The sequence below is a fragment of the Ambystoma mexicanum genome, chromosome 6p, assembly GCF_040938575.1.
Source record: "Ambystoma mexicanum isolate Mex_15411 chromosome 6p, UKY_AmexF1_1, whole genome shotgun sequence".
NCBI lineage: Eukaryota > Metazoa > Chordata > Amphibia > Caudata > Ambystomatidae > Ambystoma > Ambystoma mexicanum.
The window spans coordinates 304,010,948-304,027,942 of record NC_090935.1 but is presented as its reverse complement, the minus strand read 5'-3'; the positions used below and the strand labels follow the sequence as shown (position 1 = coordinate 304,027,942).

Below are 16,995 nucleotides of genomic sequence, written 5' to 3'. Positions count from 1 at the left end.
CTGGCAGAAAACAGGAAGAGAGACTTAAGGTTGCTTACATTTTAGGGAAGAGGATTTTAAGTGAGTGATGTTTATGTGAAACATCAGTCACACCAACCGCATTCAAATATTTGTATTCCCAATACATCTTTAAGCATTGGAATGGTGTACCATCATCCATTAAGTGCCAAACCATTGTGGGCAAAGCAGGATCGCCTTTGGTTTGGAAAAAAAACATCCTGGGCTGCCTTGAAAGAAACCACTTGTGGCATGTTTCATTCTCATTAGGCTCAACAATCACATGAAAGGGGATAATAAATAAGTGTGAAATTACCCAGACTTTCTTTTTCTAATCTACATCTAAAAAGTAATTCCAAAAACGTGGTCTACAATTTCAAAGATTGCTCATCCCTGAATGTGAGCATGCACAATTGCATTTATTGAATAGTGATGGCCAAAATCTTTTCAATTGATATGCAATGCATAAGTCTACAATGTTCCAAACCTGGCAATAAAGTAGCACTAAAACTCCCCACACACCACACCATGTAAAATGTTGATACTGGTGGTGTTCACAATGTGAAACATCGAATATCACCTGTGAATACAGAAGTATGTGTCATTATGTGTATGCAAGTATGTCAGTGGAAAGTCAAACAGCTTCAAATAAAACGTTTTTTAAAACGTGTTCAACAAACAGTTAAAACACCAATGTGGTTTATTTTGCAGTCACTATTGAATTGCAATGGACATCGCTGCGATACCTTTTTGGGTTGTATTTCTGCTTTACGAATAAGGATCATTTATTCATTCATTCATCCATTGAAGGTCAGTATACTTACACTAAGCTTGGCCGATGCCACTGTGTTGTTCTGTTGTTATGGTTTACATAGTAAGTACGACCGAGATTGTCAACTTTCTCCTCCCATCCTGGAGGCATTGGCGGTGGTGGAAGTTCATGCTGATGCTGAGACACCGATTCACTAGAGTCAACTGCGTCCCATGCCTGGTTTGAATATGAAAGAAATAAACATTTATTAATTTCAACTCTTGTTCTGTGCTCAAACTTTCCAACCTGCCAGAAGAAAACAGGTGAAATCGTTACTCTCAAAAAGTTAAGTGTCCATCACAATTTAAATCTGGAGTAAATAGTAATCTCATTGCTTAGGTGTATAACATTTTGTTCACAACAGGAGAACTATAATGGAGCAGTGGGTGCTAACGCAGAATGAAGCTTCTTCCATATCACCTTGGCCATCGCAAGGGCAATAGGCTGTAGCATTATGCCAATCTTGTTCCCCTGTCTGGCAGTCAGGATGCCACAAACATGCCATTGACTGATGAGGCGCATAAGACACAGGGAGACTCTCGCACTGTGAAAGGGTATTTATCAGCTTCCAGTTCTTCATTGATCAAGGATGCAACTGTGGTTCCATGCGAGGGGTGAAGGAGCCACAACTGAAAGGCCTGGTCTGACTGAGGTTTCTGTGTTGACTGAGTATCCCTCCGGAGCGGTTGTGGTTGCGAAACAGCCTAGGTTACTTCGACTGTGAGTGGCATTACAATAACCGGCTGAATAACGTCAGCTAGCTACTTCCACATCACAGTGGCGGAAATGGCTCAGTGAAATGTGGCAAACAATTGGGCCTCTGGAACATGTGAAAGTTGGTTGCTGCCAAGTAAATGTGTATGACCTTGAGCCCGGCAAGAGGGGCTATGGGGGTAGGCACTTAAAGGTTAGCTCAGGTAACCATATGATGTATCTGCAAATCCTGTGTTGTGGAGGGTCAATCAAATCAAATCAGAGTGGCTAGAGCTTAAGGGGCCGTTCCTACCCTGACTGTCCATGGAGTCAACAAGACCGTTGGTGAGTGGATGGGGACCTGGAGCGGGGAAGAAAAAACTGTCACTGGTGGAGGTGTGGGCCAGGTCTTGCTGTGTTATACTCAAAACTAAGGGACCCATGTAAGCAGAGGACACCAAGTCAACTAAGGAATGGACATCCTCTAGAATGATTGGTGAAAAAGGAGAGGATTACGTGATTGCATCTAATGACAATTTAGAGGGCTCAAATACTGCAGGAGCCTTGATGGCATCTCTCTTGCTTTTTTCTGTGACATTAGACGGCCTTTTATTCTGTGTCATTAGAAGGCATGGTAACATCCCTTACATAGAGCAGAGACTGTAGTGGAAGCTTTGACACTGGGCTCAAGTAGGTGCGCTGCCAGTCTGTTACACGGATTTGTTTCTTTAGAATAGGAAAAGTCAGTGCAAAGCCATGCAAATCAGTACTTTGCTCTCCAATTTAGGCTTCTTCTTCACCTAGGGGCAGGCATTGGTAAACATTGATTTAGAGGGCACCTCTAGAAAAGGATGCAATTTAAACAGATTCAACCGTACCTCATCTCTGGAATTAAATGGTAGGGCTGCTAGGCATCACAGTCTGCTCACTGCTGAAGTTAGGCAAAAGGGAACCTCAGTATCTGTTTGCGCTCATGCCCCTAGACGAGGCTCAGTGGGAACCGTTGAAAAGTACTCAGTCATCACTCTGGTAGATTTTAAGTTACACAGTTTCCAGAAGGTCCATAAGATATTGCATGGCGGACCCACCAGCGTCCACCACCCCCCCCCCCCAGGTCCCATCTTCTCAGCATTGCTCCTATAACATGATTCTCAATTGGCCGTCAGGCAACTTTCTTTAGGCCATTTGGTAACCACTTTGTCATATTCTGCACCCTAGCTCAGTCGGTCCATTGCCTGTTGCACTTTCCAGTTTGTTCTATAGAAATCCAAAGACAAGATTCTCAGCTCCGGTGCATGCATCAGCCCAGAAAGGTGCACCTGTCTGAAGAAAAATGTTTGCACCCTCAGCCACCAGCTTACACTCAAGGACATTCTCAAAATAAATGACTGTTTTGAGGTAACCATCAAACAGATCCAAATGATATGATATGATATATGGCATTTGTAACGCGCCTATACACAAGGGTTTCAAGTGTTTCAGGGCACGACGAGGCAGGGAGGGGGGAACAGGGGAAGACAGACAACGATCCTACTAGGCCAGGTGTCATTCAGATCGCGCAAGTGCAGCAGTAGGGGGAAGGGAGAAAGTGCAAGGGGAGGGGAGGGGGGAAGTGCAGTACAAGGTAAGTAGAATAAAATAAATAAGGGCCAGCTGGTGGCAAGTGCAAGGTAAGTGCAGACAAGTGCTGGGAACGGGGGCTGTAGGGATACAGAGACAGTCCCGCAGTGCAGGGGTTGCCAGGGAGGCAGTGCAAGTGGAGAGTGGCTGGGCCCAGGACTGAGGTCGGCGAGAGTGGCCCAGTTGCAGATTCGGTGCAGATTCAGCGAAGAATTAGCAGGAGAGAGGGAGAGAGAAAGCAGAAGCAAAGAGGAAGGTTTTGAGGTGCTTCAGGAACCGTAGATGGTTCTCCTCAAGTTTCAGGGAGGCAGGAAGGCTGTTCCAGAGGGAGGCCCCTGCCGCGGAGAGAGATCTACCCCCAGCTCGTTGCTTCGAGAAGCGGCTGACCCTGAGGGAGTTGGAGACGGATGAGCGAAGGGCTCGGGAAGGAAGATATTTAGGAAGAGAGAGTTGAAGGTATTTAGGCCCCAGGCCCCAGAAGGCCTTGTGGACAATGCATAGGGTTTTGAACTTTATCCTTGCAGCCACTGGGAGCCAGTGTAGAGACTTCAGTCCTGGAGAGATACGGTCCCTGGGCTTGAGGCCAAGGACAAGTCTCGCAGTTCTGTTCTGGATGAGTTGCAGAGGGCGGAGAGTGGAGCCAGGCAGATTAAGATAGAGGCTGTTACAGTAGTCCAGCTTTGAGAGAACCAGGGCCCGTGAGACAGTGAGCTTCTGGGGGAAGGAGAGGAAGGGAAGAATACCTCTGAGGAGGTGCAGCTGGTAGTGTGACTTTTTAGAGACGTCAGATATATGAGGAGAGAAGGAGAGTGTGGAGTCGAAGATAACCCCGAGGTTTTTTGCCGTGCAGGTAGGAGCAGGAAGAGGGCCAAGAGAGGCCGGCCAGAGAGCTGCAGGAAAGGAGGGAGTGGGTGTGCTGATGAGTAGAATCTCAGTCTTACTGGAATTAAGGCAGAGGTCATTGGCGGCACACTATTCGTGGATAGCAGACAGTCAGAGATGAGGGAAGGAGAGGAGGAGGCCGAGGTTAGCCTGAAAATGAGCTGGGTATCGTCCGCATAGCACTGAAAGTTGGGGCAGAGAGCGGCGATGCAGTGGGCAAGGAGTGCCAGGTACTGGTTGAACAGCCAGGGGGATAGATTTGATCCCTGGGGGACACCACAGGTGGAGAAAAAGATGTCAGAGAGGAAGGACCCCAGTTGGACCTGGGAGGGTCGATTGGAGAGGAAAGAGGTCAGCCACGCCAGAGCCTGACCAGTGATACCCAGGTTATCACGGAGACGGTTGAGCAGGATGGCATGGTTGACAGTGTCAAAGGCAGAAGAGAGATCGAGCAGAATGAGAACACACGGAGTGTTGGAGTCAAAGTTCAAGAGTAGGTCCTCACGGATGTTCAGGAGAGCAGTTTACGTGCTTCTGGCAGCTCTGAAGCCAGATTGATGGTCATGAAGACTGCCAACAGATTCAGCATGGAGGTTAAGATGGGAGATGGCCAGTTTCTCCAGGAGCTTGCCCAGGAAGGGAGTGATGGAGATTGGGCGATAGTTAGCAGGGCAGGAGGGGTCAGAAGAGGGTTTCTTAAGAAGAGGGTGCACAAGGGAGTGCTTAAGGGGGGATGGGAAGACTCCAGAGGCCAAGGAGTGGTTGCAAAAGTCAGCCAGGGCAGGAGCCAGGGAGTCGATGTGGTCCTTGATAGTTTTGGAGGAACAGGGGTGAACCTGTTTAGACAAGACTTTCATAGATCGGACTTGTCTGGAAACCTCGTCAGCAGAAAAAAGGGGAAAGGCAGAGGAGGGAGGAGGGGTAGCTGTAGAAGGGCCAGAGGAGCAGCAGTCCACAAGACAGTTGTCCTAAATAAGATTGTATAGTACACCTTGTCAAAGGCCCAAACAGATCAAAAGATATCACCCTAAAAGCAAGCTAGAGTCTAAGGCTAGCAGATTGGCCATAACTTTATCCAGAGTCGAATCTAACCCATACGAAATACAGCAACATGCTGAAGAAATATTAGAAACCTAAGGTTTCTGCATGTGCTCCTGTAGTTCTCTGTGTGTTGAAATGAAAAATAAGCAGGTGCTTGTCAGGACGTCAATCAAACGCAGTCCTCTGTAAAAACCTAAGCTGGCCTAACACTATGAAAAGGAAGAAAGACAATCTAGTTTTAACTTCAATTAAGTCCACATCCACCCCTGTGTTCCCTCAGGGGCGGATGGTTTTCATAACGCAACCAAAGAGTTCCCAAAACGTCCCTTCTGGCTCCTAGTTTGGCAGTTCCAACGAACTAACAAAAAGGTCTTTACAACAGAGTTGCTTCCAGCTCTTAGCCTGGTGGCTCCGATGAACAAACAAAACATTTTGGGCACAGGGTTGGCTTTATCAGCTAGTCCAAATAGCTCATGGTTTACCCCCTCCTCAGGGATCTATTAAACCTAATGCGTTCCTTTGATTCGTGGTAATTCGTATTTCGAAAAGCCCACTCTCTTGTTCCTGTTCAGCTATTCCTGCTTTCGGCCTTGCATAGTTTAAGCACTTGCTTCGCCCAACTTGGGTTCTAGTTTTGGTCATAGTTTCTCTCAACCTCTCTTGGGTTCTTCTGATTAGCCACATGGGTGCTATGCGCCTGCTTGGCCCCAAACTGGTTGCTGTTTCTCTAGATGTTTCTCTTACCCCCCCCACCCCCTTTTTGGGGTCTTCTGGTTATCTGCCCCATATTGGCTATGGCCCTGCTTTTGTTGCAGTTTTGATTTTCTTACAGTATTTTGGTTATAAGCCCCATGCAGAATATGGGTTTGCTTGGCCCCGCTCAGGTTGCGGTTTTCCTGGTGGTTTCTTTTACCTCCTTCTGGGATCTTCTGACTATCGTTGGCCCGTGTGGGCTACAGGGTGGTATCACTGCCCCTCGTGTAAATCAGAGTACCTTCGCTTCAACAGCAGTGCTTGGGTGTGTAGGCGGTCACCCTGACAGTATGGGCTGTGGACCTTTGCACAGACTGACCATCTTGTCCTGGCTCTGGACGGTTATAGGTCAAAGTATCGACTCAAAAGGGTCCCGGCCCCAATCCCCCTTTTTGGTGTAAAAACGCCTTTTTTTTAGCTAAGCTATAGCAACAAAAAAAATATACTTTAAAAAAAAAAATGCAATTTTCTTGTTTTCGGTCGAATGCATTCTCACCTTTCGCATTCGATCCTTTTGATTTAGGTACTTTAGCTGGACACCGCTCCAGACTGCATGGTTTGTTGCATTGCCTTGGTTTTTTTGGTATCCCTACAAAATATCCCCACCAAAAATATTGCCGTACATATGGCCGTTTGTCTCACCATAGGCGATATTTTTGGGGGGGATAATTTGTGGGAGCGGGGGTGTCCCTCGCACATTTTAAAATAATGCAGGGGTTGTGGGGGTGTCCCCCGCAGGGTCCATGGGTCAATATAGCCGCAAAAATATGGCAGTATTTTTGTATCGCGATATTTTTGCGGGGATATTAACACACCAACGTTTTTTCCCCCTGTATTGGAGGAGCAAGACACAGTTATGTCTTCCATCACATAAAGTGGATTCTTCTCCTGGCGGTCCTAGGCTTGGCAGGATCGGTGAAGAGGCCGTTCTCCAAGGGCTGCTTCGGGTCCCTGCAGACCACACTGACTGCAGGGCTCTCGCTTTTGGCTCTTTTTGAGGGGAGTCTCTCGCGTCTTGGCTGGTCTCTCTCTTGATCTGCAGGTGCATTTGAGACTCTCCTTGGATGGTTCTAGATTTTCCAATGAGACTGCCACAGATAAGGTACAGACCAAGCCATCCACCTAAAAGGGCCCTGGTTTTCCATATACCCAAATGAATGCTTGGGACTTTGCAGTGAGTGGAGGTGAAAGGGAATCCCTACTTTATATTCATTGTCCCCAGACAGGGGCGGGGGAGGAGGGTCACCCCACAATGGGATCCCACTTGCCCTGTCCCCTAGGGAGGTTACTGAGTAGTAGTCCCACCTCCCTAATTTCAAAGTGGGTGGCAGCCCCTTGGGGAGAAGGGAGGAATTCACTGGAATTGTCACACCACTTAAGAATACTAAATCAAGCCACAGATTCCAAGATTCCAATACTTCAATTTCAAAATCTCATACGGAGCACTGATACTTGCCTACTGAAGACTCTGGAAAAATATAGCAACAGGTGAGCATTTGGCCAGCTTTAAAAAAAGTTAGTAAGTTATAATTCCATGGTTCACTATTTACAGAACGATTTAGATCCCAGCTACAAAGGTTTTACCACGAGTAACACTTGGAAGTCTCAACTGTGCGTCATACCCTTCATACAAATATAATGATATCACAAAAAGAATCTACAAAAACATAAGGCAAGTAATTTAATTGTTTTTAAATCTTACAATCACAACCGAAAATGCTGCATTCCTTCAGGTGTTACCTGTTTAAGGAAACACAATCCAAGGAATCTAACAGTAGCTTAAGGTGCAGTAGTTCGGTTAAGTCAACATCAGTGCTCCCAGTCAGAGTATGTGTAATAAAATCAATATATGCATGCAGCTACACACAGTCATATAGAGCTAAGGTTGTTCTTCAATAAAGAAGCAAAACTGTTATAGCAGTTTGCTAGCTGATGTAATTTCTGTCACTTTCTTCAGAGAGGAACCATTGATTTTTATCCATAATGTATGTCAAAATTGGTTTTCATTATTCAGAGGCCTACTATATTATAAATGTGCATTGTGTTTCTAGCGCTTGTTAACATATTACAGTAAACCTAAGCTGCCAATATTTACCTGTGATTCTGGATGGCTGGGTTTTGCCATCATCTGACGATATAACATTTCTCTTCACAATGATACTTCTGCTAGATAGTAAGACCACATTACAATCCTAGTGGTCTACCTCCGATCCCACTATCCTCACCCAGATGAGAGGTTTAAGCAGTAGAACATGTCTGAGGGATGCGGGAGTAGTATTAATATATTCAATGGGATTTAAAGTATATGATATGATAGTTTATTTATATAGTGCCTATACACAATGTGTTTCAAAGCGCTTCAAGGCAAGGGAGGGACCAAGGGAAAATAGGACATTCTTACAGGCCATGAACAGTAAGGATGTGAAATTAACTATCGTACTCGGCCTGATGACATTTCAGATAGTGCAAGAGCTAAGACATAGATAAAGAAGGGAGGGGAAGAGTGGGAAAGAAATGGAAACAGACAGGCGACTACCTTACTAGGCCCGACGAAATTTCTGGTAGAGCCGGCGAAAAACAAAAGGTGAGGGAGAGGGGTGCAGAAAGGGAGGGGATGAACAAAGACTATCGTACTAGGCCTGACAACGTTTCAGATAGTGCTGGGGGTTGGGGGGGAAACAGTAAGGGGATGGTGGAGTGAAGGACGAGGTTGCTATCATACTAGGTCCAGGGACAATTCTGATAGAGTAAGTGCATAGAATTAAGTAAGGGGAGGAGGGGAGGAGATATGAAAAAGGGAGAGGGGAGGGGAGGAGAGAACAGAGAGTAAGCTGTCAAAAAGAGCGGAGAAGCAAGAGGGGAGAGCGAATACAATTGCAGAAGTCAGTAGTAACAAATAATGTTGCAAGCCAGGATACAAGATGAAGATGGGAACAGCATGATTCAGGGCCACCATGAGTACAAGATGCACCCTACACCCTGACTACTTGACCATCAATATTGACGGTACGCCAATCCCAGTCCTAAAGCAAGTCAAAACTCTAGGTATATGTAATATGCATGGCTTGGAACTTGAGATTTAAAAAATCATGTGGAATATACATGATTTGGAAAACAATAAACCAATAGAAATAAAAGAAAGAATAAGCAAATGAAAGTCCAGTTTTATACTACCATAATATATTAACAGAACCTCTGATTTGTGTCATATTATAGAAGCTCTTTTAAACTACAAAACAAATACAAATTAACAGTTCTCACAATTGTTAAGCTTGTCAAAGAGCTAAATAGGTTTTCCTTTTTTTCTCAATCCACAGACTATCAAGATCTTACCTCAGATTCCTCTCTTTGATCACCAATGTCTTCCTCCTGTCCTCCATTCTTTGGCATGTATGACATTTTTAACCTCAGGAAACCCTTTACACGAGATTTGTGGCTATCCGGAATGACAAAACGCAACAAAGATGCATTATGGTAGTTTGCTTAGTTATAATTTTAATAGCATTACGCTTTTAAGCACTACACATCACACAATGGCAATGTACTCACCTTCTTGGCCTAAGTAAAAAATCCTTGAATGTGTACGGCCGCTCCATGTTTGGATCTTCTGTCTGAAAAACAATAGAAAGAAACGTTTGAATGTTTTGGACAGTATGCATTGTAAATGTACTTATCCCCACAAATTAAAGTTTTCTGCAGATTGTTAATTATGACAAGGTCCTATTATGTATACCCGCAAAAAGGAAACATATGAATCTCGCTAGGGAGCGCCCAGAAAATGAAGCCGTACATACTGTAGTGTAAGAGAGGAATGGGAAATAGAGGAAGGGGGCAGAATGTTGTTAGATTTAGTCAGTATGTATTATTTTGCTGGGTAAAGAACACATACTAATTTATTTATTTTATTTTTAATGTGATACAGTTTTTAAAACAAAAACTTTACACATAAATCAACAGAATAATATTTTCTTCTTATAATTTAAACAGCAGTTCAATATTTAAAAATGGAAAAACACTTAAAATCATATTCAGTTTTATTACAAATTTCAGTGGCCATATCCTGAAGATAACTTTCATGCAATTTCATGTAATTTCCTTTAATCACTCGTTTATTGTTTATTGATACTGAGCGAAATTGGCTAGTCTTCAAATTTCAAGTATTCCCTTAACTGTATACCATACTCTATATAGGGCCAAATGTAGACTAGGATTCAAGGTGTTAATACATGTTAGCCAAAAGTCTTTGGACTTAATATGGTCAAGATTATGTACATATCTGCTATAATGTTTTATGTAGGTTGAACCCAAACTGGGACATAGTGTAAGAACGTGTCTTGCAGTTTCCAATAAATCTTTATTCTTACATATCCTGCAAAAACGCTCTGTTTTAGAGATGGCCCTTTCAGGGCCCAACACCGCTAAGACAGGTAGATGGTTAATAAGTAGGAGTAATAAGAAGCGTCTTAGATTATCCGAGGGGCAAAGGTTGAGATATCCTTGTGCCCTTCTGAAGGTATATAAAACATGAGTTATGAACCCGTAGCTGTGGAGGCTCGCAAGATGTCTAAAATTATCTTGCCAGTCCCAAATTTTGAGTCGTTCTACCATTTGGGACTTTAGATTTATATAATTGTCTTCCCAGTTAGGGGTCCATTCAATCATCTCAAATAGAGCATTCATTTCTCTCACAAAACGAGCCTGCTTATTCCTAACAACGTCTTCTTTCACGGTTATCAGAAGGGGATTAGTCGGATTAGTATACAGCTTAATGTAGATCTCGGCTCTTTTCTTCAAGACCAGAGCTTTTAAAGAGGGTAAACCCAGCTCTAATCTTAGTATCGCCATTGGTATTCCCGGTGGCAATCCCAGCAGCTTTCGCCAAAAACGTCCTTCCAGTGTCTGTAGTCAATCCAAATTAAGGCCAACCAGGACTTCCAGTCCATAGATTACCATGGGTATCAGGCATTGGACGTAAAGTTGGCGAGCTGCCCACATGGAATATCCACTCTTCTTACGAGAGAACTGATATATCATAGAGGTAAGTTGCGCTGCTTTTATTTTGCGGAATTGTACACATGATTGGGAATTTCCCTTAGAGTCGAATTCTACTCCCAAGTATTTATAGCTATGGGTATATTGAATTTCATGTCCTCTTACAATCATTCGAGGGCGGCTCACTTTACCATGACTATAGAGGATCAACTCTGTTTTCATGTGATTAATTGTAAGTTCGTTCTCCTCCGCATACTCCCAAAGTCGCTCAGACGAGCGTAGAATACCACTAAAAGTGTGGTCAAAGATAACCACATCATCCGCATACGCCAGGATTAAGCAGTGTTGGGAGCCAACCTTGGGAGGGCAGTTACTCACCTCTCTAATACATTTTGGCATATCGGAAACGAACAGATTATATAACATGGGTGCAGTAACGCAGCCTTGTTTCACCCCTCTTGTTTGCTTTATCACCCTAGTTGTGGATCCACTTCCATCAAGCCTCAACTGGACTGTGGTGTTATGATGTAGGAGTTGCAAATAATAGAGCAGGTCTTCAGGGCATGCCAGGCTCCTAAGCTTCCTCCATAGCTTCTCTCTATTAACCATGTCGAACGCTGCCTTAAAATCTATATATAAGTCATACAGAGGCGGATTATTAGGAAGTAGGGCTTTATCTCTAAGACTATTCATGATGAAAAGATTGTGAGTAGTTGAGTATCCAGGTCTGAATCCGCTTTGAAAGCGGTCCAGAATCCCTTCCGTTTCGGTCCAAGATTGTAATTTCTGTAACAGTAAGGAGGCAAATAATTTGCCAGAACAATCTAACATAGATAGCAAGCGGTAATTGCCCGGGTCAGATCTATTGCCTTTTTTGTAAATTGGCACTAAAATTGCTCTCTGCCAGGTCTCAGGTATTATCCCCTCTTTTAGAACTTTTTCAAAGAGGATTTTCAGAAAGTTAGCCCAGAAAACTGGGTTACTCTTCATAAGTAGGTTGGAGAGACCGTTGGGCCCCGGGGCTCGGGAAGATTTAAGTTTAGCAATCTTACCTATCAGGTCTTCTAGGTAAATAGGGAACGGCTTAGGAACTTGAGAGATGGTTGGAAAAATTTCGGGGTTAACTGCTGGCATACCATTACGTGTTTCCAGTAAATTAACCCATTCCTGAGCATCAATCGGGTTTATTTGGGGGGTTACCCTACTCCCCCTAGCTTCTCCTAGAAGTGCCCAGATATTCCGGGAATTTCTCGAGCAAATAGTCTTCACGGTTTTTTGCCAATTTGCCAATTTCTTCGATCTGTTCCAGTGTTTTAACCATGTCCTATACCTATTTTTTATCTCTCTGATCTTAATATGTATATCCATAATTAAATGGGAGTAGGCTCTGATTCTACGTATCTCCCTTCTCAGAGTACGTTTAGCATCTCGAATTGTCTTATCATAGCCCTCGCTCAAGCCCTGTTCTCTGATAACAAGTAGAGATTTTTTTTGTAACATATTTACCTGTAAAATTATAAATCCAACCTTCAAGGTGTTCTATTGAGAGATTAACAAACATGGTGTGATAATCAGCATCCCATTCACCGCAATCATGACATGCTTTAGATATGTTTTTCTCAGACCATATTAATCGTGAGCCAGCATGATTAACCAACAAGCTTCCTGTCGCTATTGTTGAAGGGAATAGAGAATCACATTTCAGACTTAAACTCAGGCCGCTATGATCACTCCAATCGTTGTCTATTATTTCCATGTCATTAACCAGGGATGCCACCTCCGGGCTAATAAAACAATAATCAAGAGTGCGGCGAGCAACACCTGCTTTCCAAGTATAATGTCCCGGTCGGTCACTCATAGTTCGACCGTTTAGGCATTCCAAGTCCCAGCTCTTCATAAAACATAACCACTTCTCCCCTTCTTCATCACTACAATTCTGAGACATAAGGGGATACGGATGTAAATGCTTATTGTTAGTTGTGCCACCATCCCCTTTAATAGAACAATTAAAATCCCCAGCAATGACCAAGAGGTTATTTTGGCATTCATTCGTCCACTCAGTAAGTAGATCATGTAATCTATCTTGTATTAGATCACTCTTTGACGCATCGTGTGGATTATAAACATTGACCAACAAGAGTTTCATCTGATTATTTTTGATCGGTATAACCACCTCCACCGCATTAATGTTATCCTCTAGATCGGTATTAATTTCATTAGATGTTATAGTTTTACTTACACCGATCATCAGTCCCCCAAAAGGTCTTCCCATTTGGCCTTTTTTAGCAAAAGTATGGTACAACTTATAACCGTCTATTATAATTGGTACAGTTAGCCAGGTTTCCTGTAATAGAAAAAAGGAATAATTCATAATAAAAGGTAACGAGCCATTAGTTAGAGTAATATGTTTGAATCCCCTGGTGTTCCAGGATAGCAATGAGCAAGTTCAGGGTGTATTTATAACCGAGGGCAAGGCCTCTGCAAGCCATTTCAGAGTGTTCTGAATATCACTCATTTGCACTCGGTTCCCAGTAAGAGGAAGTAGTTTAGTATTATTATCAGATTTAGTAGGCTTGGGAACTTCTTTAATCAGAGGGTCTACATCATCAGGATTCACGTCTACCCCCAAGCCTACTTGCGCTAAGTTAACTCTATGTTTACGAATCAGCTGAGCCGAGGCCAGGACCGTACAATGCAGCGCTGTCACATTATGGTTAGTGGAACATAGAGGCTCTACAAAAGAGAAATCCTCAGATCTAATAACTCTTAATTGAGGTATTAGATGAAGTTTCTCGAGCATGCCTGTACGTGAAAGCCATTTGCCATGGCATTGCTGGTTCAGATTCTTCACAATGCAAATCTTATTTTCTTCTCTATTCTCTTTCCTTGCTGGAACCGGTGTATCACTTTCAGCATCCATGCTTTCAAATGTGCTATTAGGGTTGTTCCTTTGAGGGGTAGAAAACTGATTATCAATAGAATGGTTTTCTATAATGATAGAGTCTTGGCTAGCATTACTCACGGCTGAAATTTCTTTAGATTTTTCCACCAATATCCAGCTAGTGAGTGTACCCGGACCTTTATTTCGGTTTTTCTTTCTTTTTAGTGCCCTTTTTCTTGCCTTTTTGGATTTCTGTTGTGGAATTATTGTATTTGGGAGTGGAAAAGCCACCTCTGCCGGAACATTTCTTAAGGCAGCTCTTTTTGCCATTCTACGCTGTTTCTTAGTCAGATGAGTGTCTCCTTCGTTTGTCGGATGTTCGTTCCCCTCAACGTTAATTGGACTAGATAGGATCTGAGGCTCCTTTACCTCTTCAGGGCCTACTTCATAATCTAGATCCGGAGCGGGAAGATTCAGCTGTAAGATTGTATTCGCATGTATTCTTCCACATAATTTGAGGAGAATTTTTAGGGCAAATTGGAGAGAGGATAAGGACGCCTGCATCTCTGCAATAGCTGCAGAGTTTAGCTGTGAAAGCTCACTAGGTTGATCGTCCTTAGTTTGCCCTGACTCTTCTGAGTCAATCAATAAGTTTGGTGTTTCAGACAATCGGCCTGAGCATAAAGTTCTCTGAGTAGAATTAGCAGGTTGTAACACTTGAGCCTCCACTGTTATACTTGCGATTTTCTTAATAGTCCCCATCTCATTAATCCCTGGCTCTCCTAAATGAGATGGAGGAGCCATAGATTTCTGTATAGATAGGCATAAATCCAATAACGAATTATTGTCAATGTCGTCAAGGGATGTAACATCCAGTGGTCGGCTTACGTTATGGGTAGCTGAAAGTGTCTCCTCAGTTTGTTCGTCAGTGCATACAGGTAAGATCTTTTTAAATAGCTCCGGAATGGTACCTCCGGCGTTAGCTGGCGATTTCAAACTGTCCCCACCTCTTAGATTGTTATTAGGCATGTAGGGGTGATTTGTCCTGCCTTTTCGTAAGTTGTAGGGCGCTTTTGCCCCACGTGCTTTAGGCGGCATATAGGCTCAGTAGAGTTGCAGGAGAGAAAATAAAGATAAATAGCCAGAAGAGCTAGTATCTTTGGCGAGACCAAATCACTCAGCAGTCAATTGAATGCAAGACAAGTTAAAAAAATCTATATAAAAGATTATTCATTCTGAGTAAGGGATCAAAGGAGATTGTAATCTCCCACAGTCTCCCATTAACTATGCAAAAAAAGGATACTTAATTATGCGGCCGGGCTTACCCTTTACTCCACATTCAATAATAAGACTCAGAGGTTGACGCGCCTACGCGCCAAACAGCCGCACAACAGCCAGTGGCCTTGTCTCCTACCGGGCTTAACGCCGCGAGGGTGGACCACGGCTGTTTAAGAGGCCTCGATGAGGTCACGTGCTCCGTCACGTGCTTTAGAAGCTCCGCCTCCTCCAGGAAGTAGAGTGAGTTGCTGGAAGCCAGCAAGAGCGCGTCAGGGCTCGCAGTGCTGGCAAAGCAGAACAAGGTTCCCAGCCACAAAATCCGCCGCTAGTTCACAGCCATAACACATACTAAAACTCTACCTATCACACCAGCCATTAGTGTGTACGTTCATATTAAAATCACACTAGAGGGAATCTCCTTAATTACAAATTATTTTTGAGGCAGGAAACAACTCAAAGGCACAAAATCCAATGTGAAACACAAAAATGAAGAGAATCACTCCAAAAACAGCTGGCTTGGTAATACACCAACAAATGTAAACCTTTTTAAATATTGTGGCAAGTCTAATTGCAATCAATTTTAATTAACTCCACCTAAATGTACACGCACATGTAGTTCACAGGACAAGTTGTCCACTCAATCGTCACATTATGCATATTTTGTTGATAGTTCCTGGTCTGCAATACCGACAGCCCTGCTTGCCCAAACCAAATAATGCTATGTCCTTGTATCTTGTTTGCTCCCACAATGTACCTGTACACATTCACCAGTCTAGTTTGATTTCTAGACCGTGTTATGTTCTTTACATAGCATTTCTTATCCAGGATTCATGCTTTGCTGACGGTTGGCACAATTTCTTTTTCAGCATTTCGAGAGCTATCCAGGAAATTGTGGGCTACTGGATGGAGTGTGTGATTACATTTCTATTTGTGGGAAGTATAGTTTTTAAATCTGATCACTTTAGTGGAAGTGGTAGCCTTAAAGCCTTCCCTAGGTTTCATGCCAGTATGCTCTGATACAGACTGGTTCATTTCAAGCCTAAGCCTACAGCAGAGAACTACTTCTTCCTACAAATTTGAAGATGACAATTCCATGAACACTTCGCTAGCCTGCACGTAGACCTCATGCAGCAGAGAGGCACAAGTAAAAATGATTGTCATTTTGGAGAGAACCTGAAATCCACTAATGCAGGGAATAATTTTTAAAAGGGAAAAGAAAAGCAGCTACACTATAAAGTGACTGATCGCTCCAGCAAGGAAAAAGTTCATAAACTAGATATTCGCCAAAACATGACCCTGGTTGAAGGGTCAGAATTATCTCTGGGTGAGATGCTGATACTGAGCCATATGAAACACTTGTCACGCTCCTCGCAGCTCGCTCTTTGCATTGTTTCTCAATGTTTTATAGCCTCTTGGGCTTCTCCATACGCCTCCAAGAACTTCTCCTCCTTGCCTAGCAGCACCGAGCACGAGGTGGCCGAAGACGACTGCGGCTTCGAGTAGACAGAGGCCGCCGCAATCACAGAGTGTGGTTCAGGGTGTACCAAGAGCTAGAGTTTATCCCACTCCAGCTGCTTGTACTTAGCATCAAGGTGCTGGTTCGTGGGCTGAGCCGAAAGTGGTTTAAGCCACCCCTTCTTGGCCAAGGCCACAATGTCCTTTTGCATCGGAATCCCTGTTCTAGCCACTGGTCGTAGAATGAGGACCTCCACCAGGACTCCCGTCTCCGGCTCTTCGACCTCCAGTTGTGGAAAGCCCAGTTACTTTGCTAAGCCTGCGAGCCGGTCATGGAATTCTTTGGCCGAATCGAGTGTCTGGGTCTTCCTCCTCATCAGTGTCCACCAAGGTGTCCTGCCGGTCCGGAGCGGATAGAAGAGTACTTGGTGCCAAAGACTGAGGCGTATTGGCTGTGGAGGCTGGAGTGGAACAGCCTGGGTAACCAGGGGCACAGGAGCCGGCACTGTGGTTTCTGGAACGGGCACCTGGGGCAGCACTGGAGCCCAAGGTGCCAGAGCCACAGACGGATTGACTGTGGGTGCGGAGGCAG

General features: G+C 43.9%; 1 protein-coding gene across 13 annotated transcripts in view; it reads right to left on the bottom strand.

Annotated features, from left to right (window-relative positions):
• NEDD4L (NEDD4 like E3 ubiquitin protein ligase) overlaps positions 1-16,995 on the bottom strand; it is a 2,900,454-nt gene that overhangs the window by 1,466,378 nt on the left and 1,417,081 nt on the right. For all 13 annotated transcript variants that reach the window (XM_069627054.1, XM_069627053.1, XM_069627056.1 and 10 more), the window contains 3 exons: positions 9,347-9,408; positions 9,131-9,233; positions 822-985 (listed from right to left, as the gene is read on the bottom strand). In XM_069627054.1, coding sequence (XP_069483155.1) covers positions 822-985; positions 9,131-9,233; positions 9,347-9,408 — 329 coding nt within the window. The remainder of the gene's footprint in view (positions 1-821; positions 986-9,130; positions 9,234-9,346; positions 9,409-16,995) is intronic.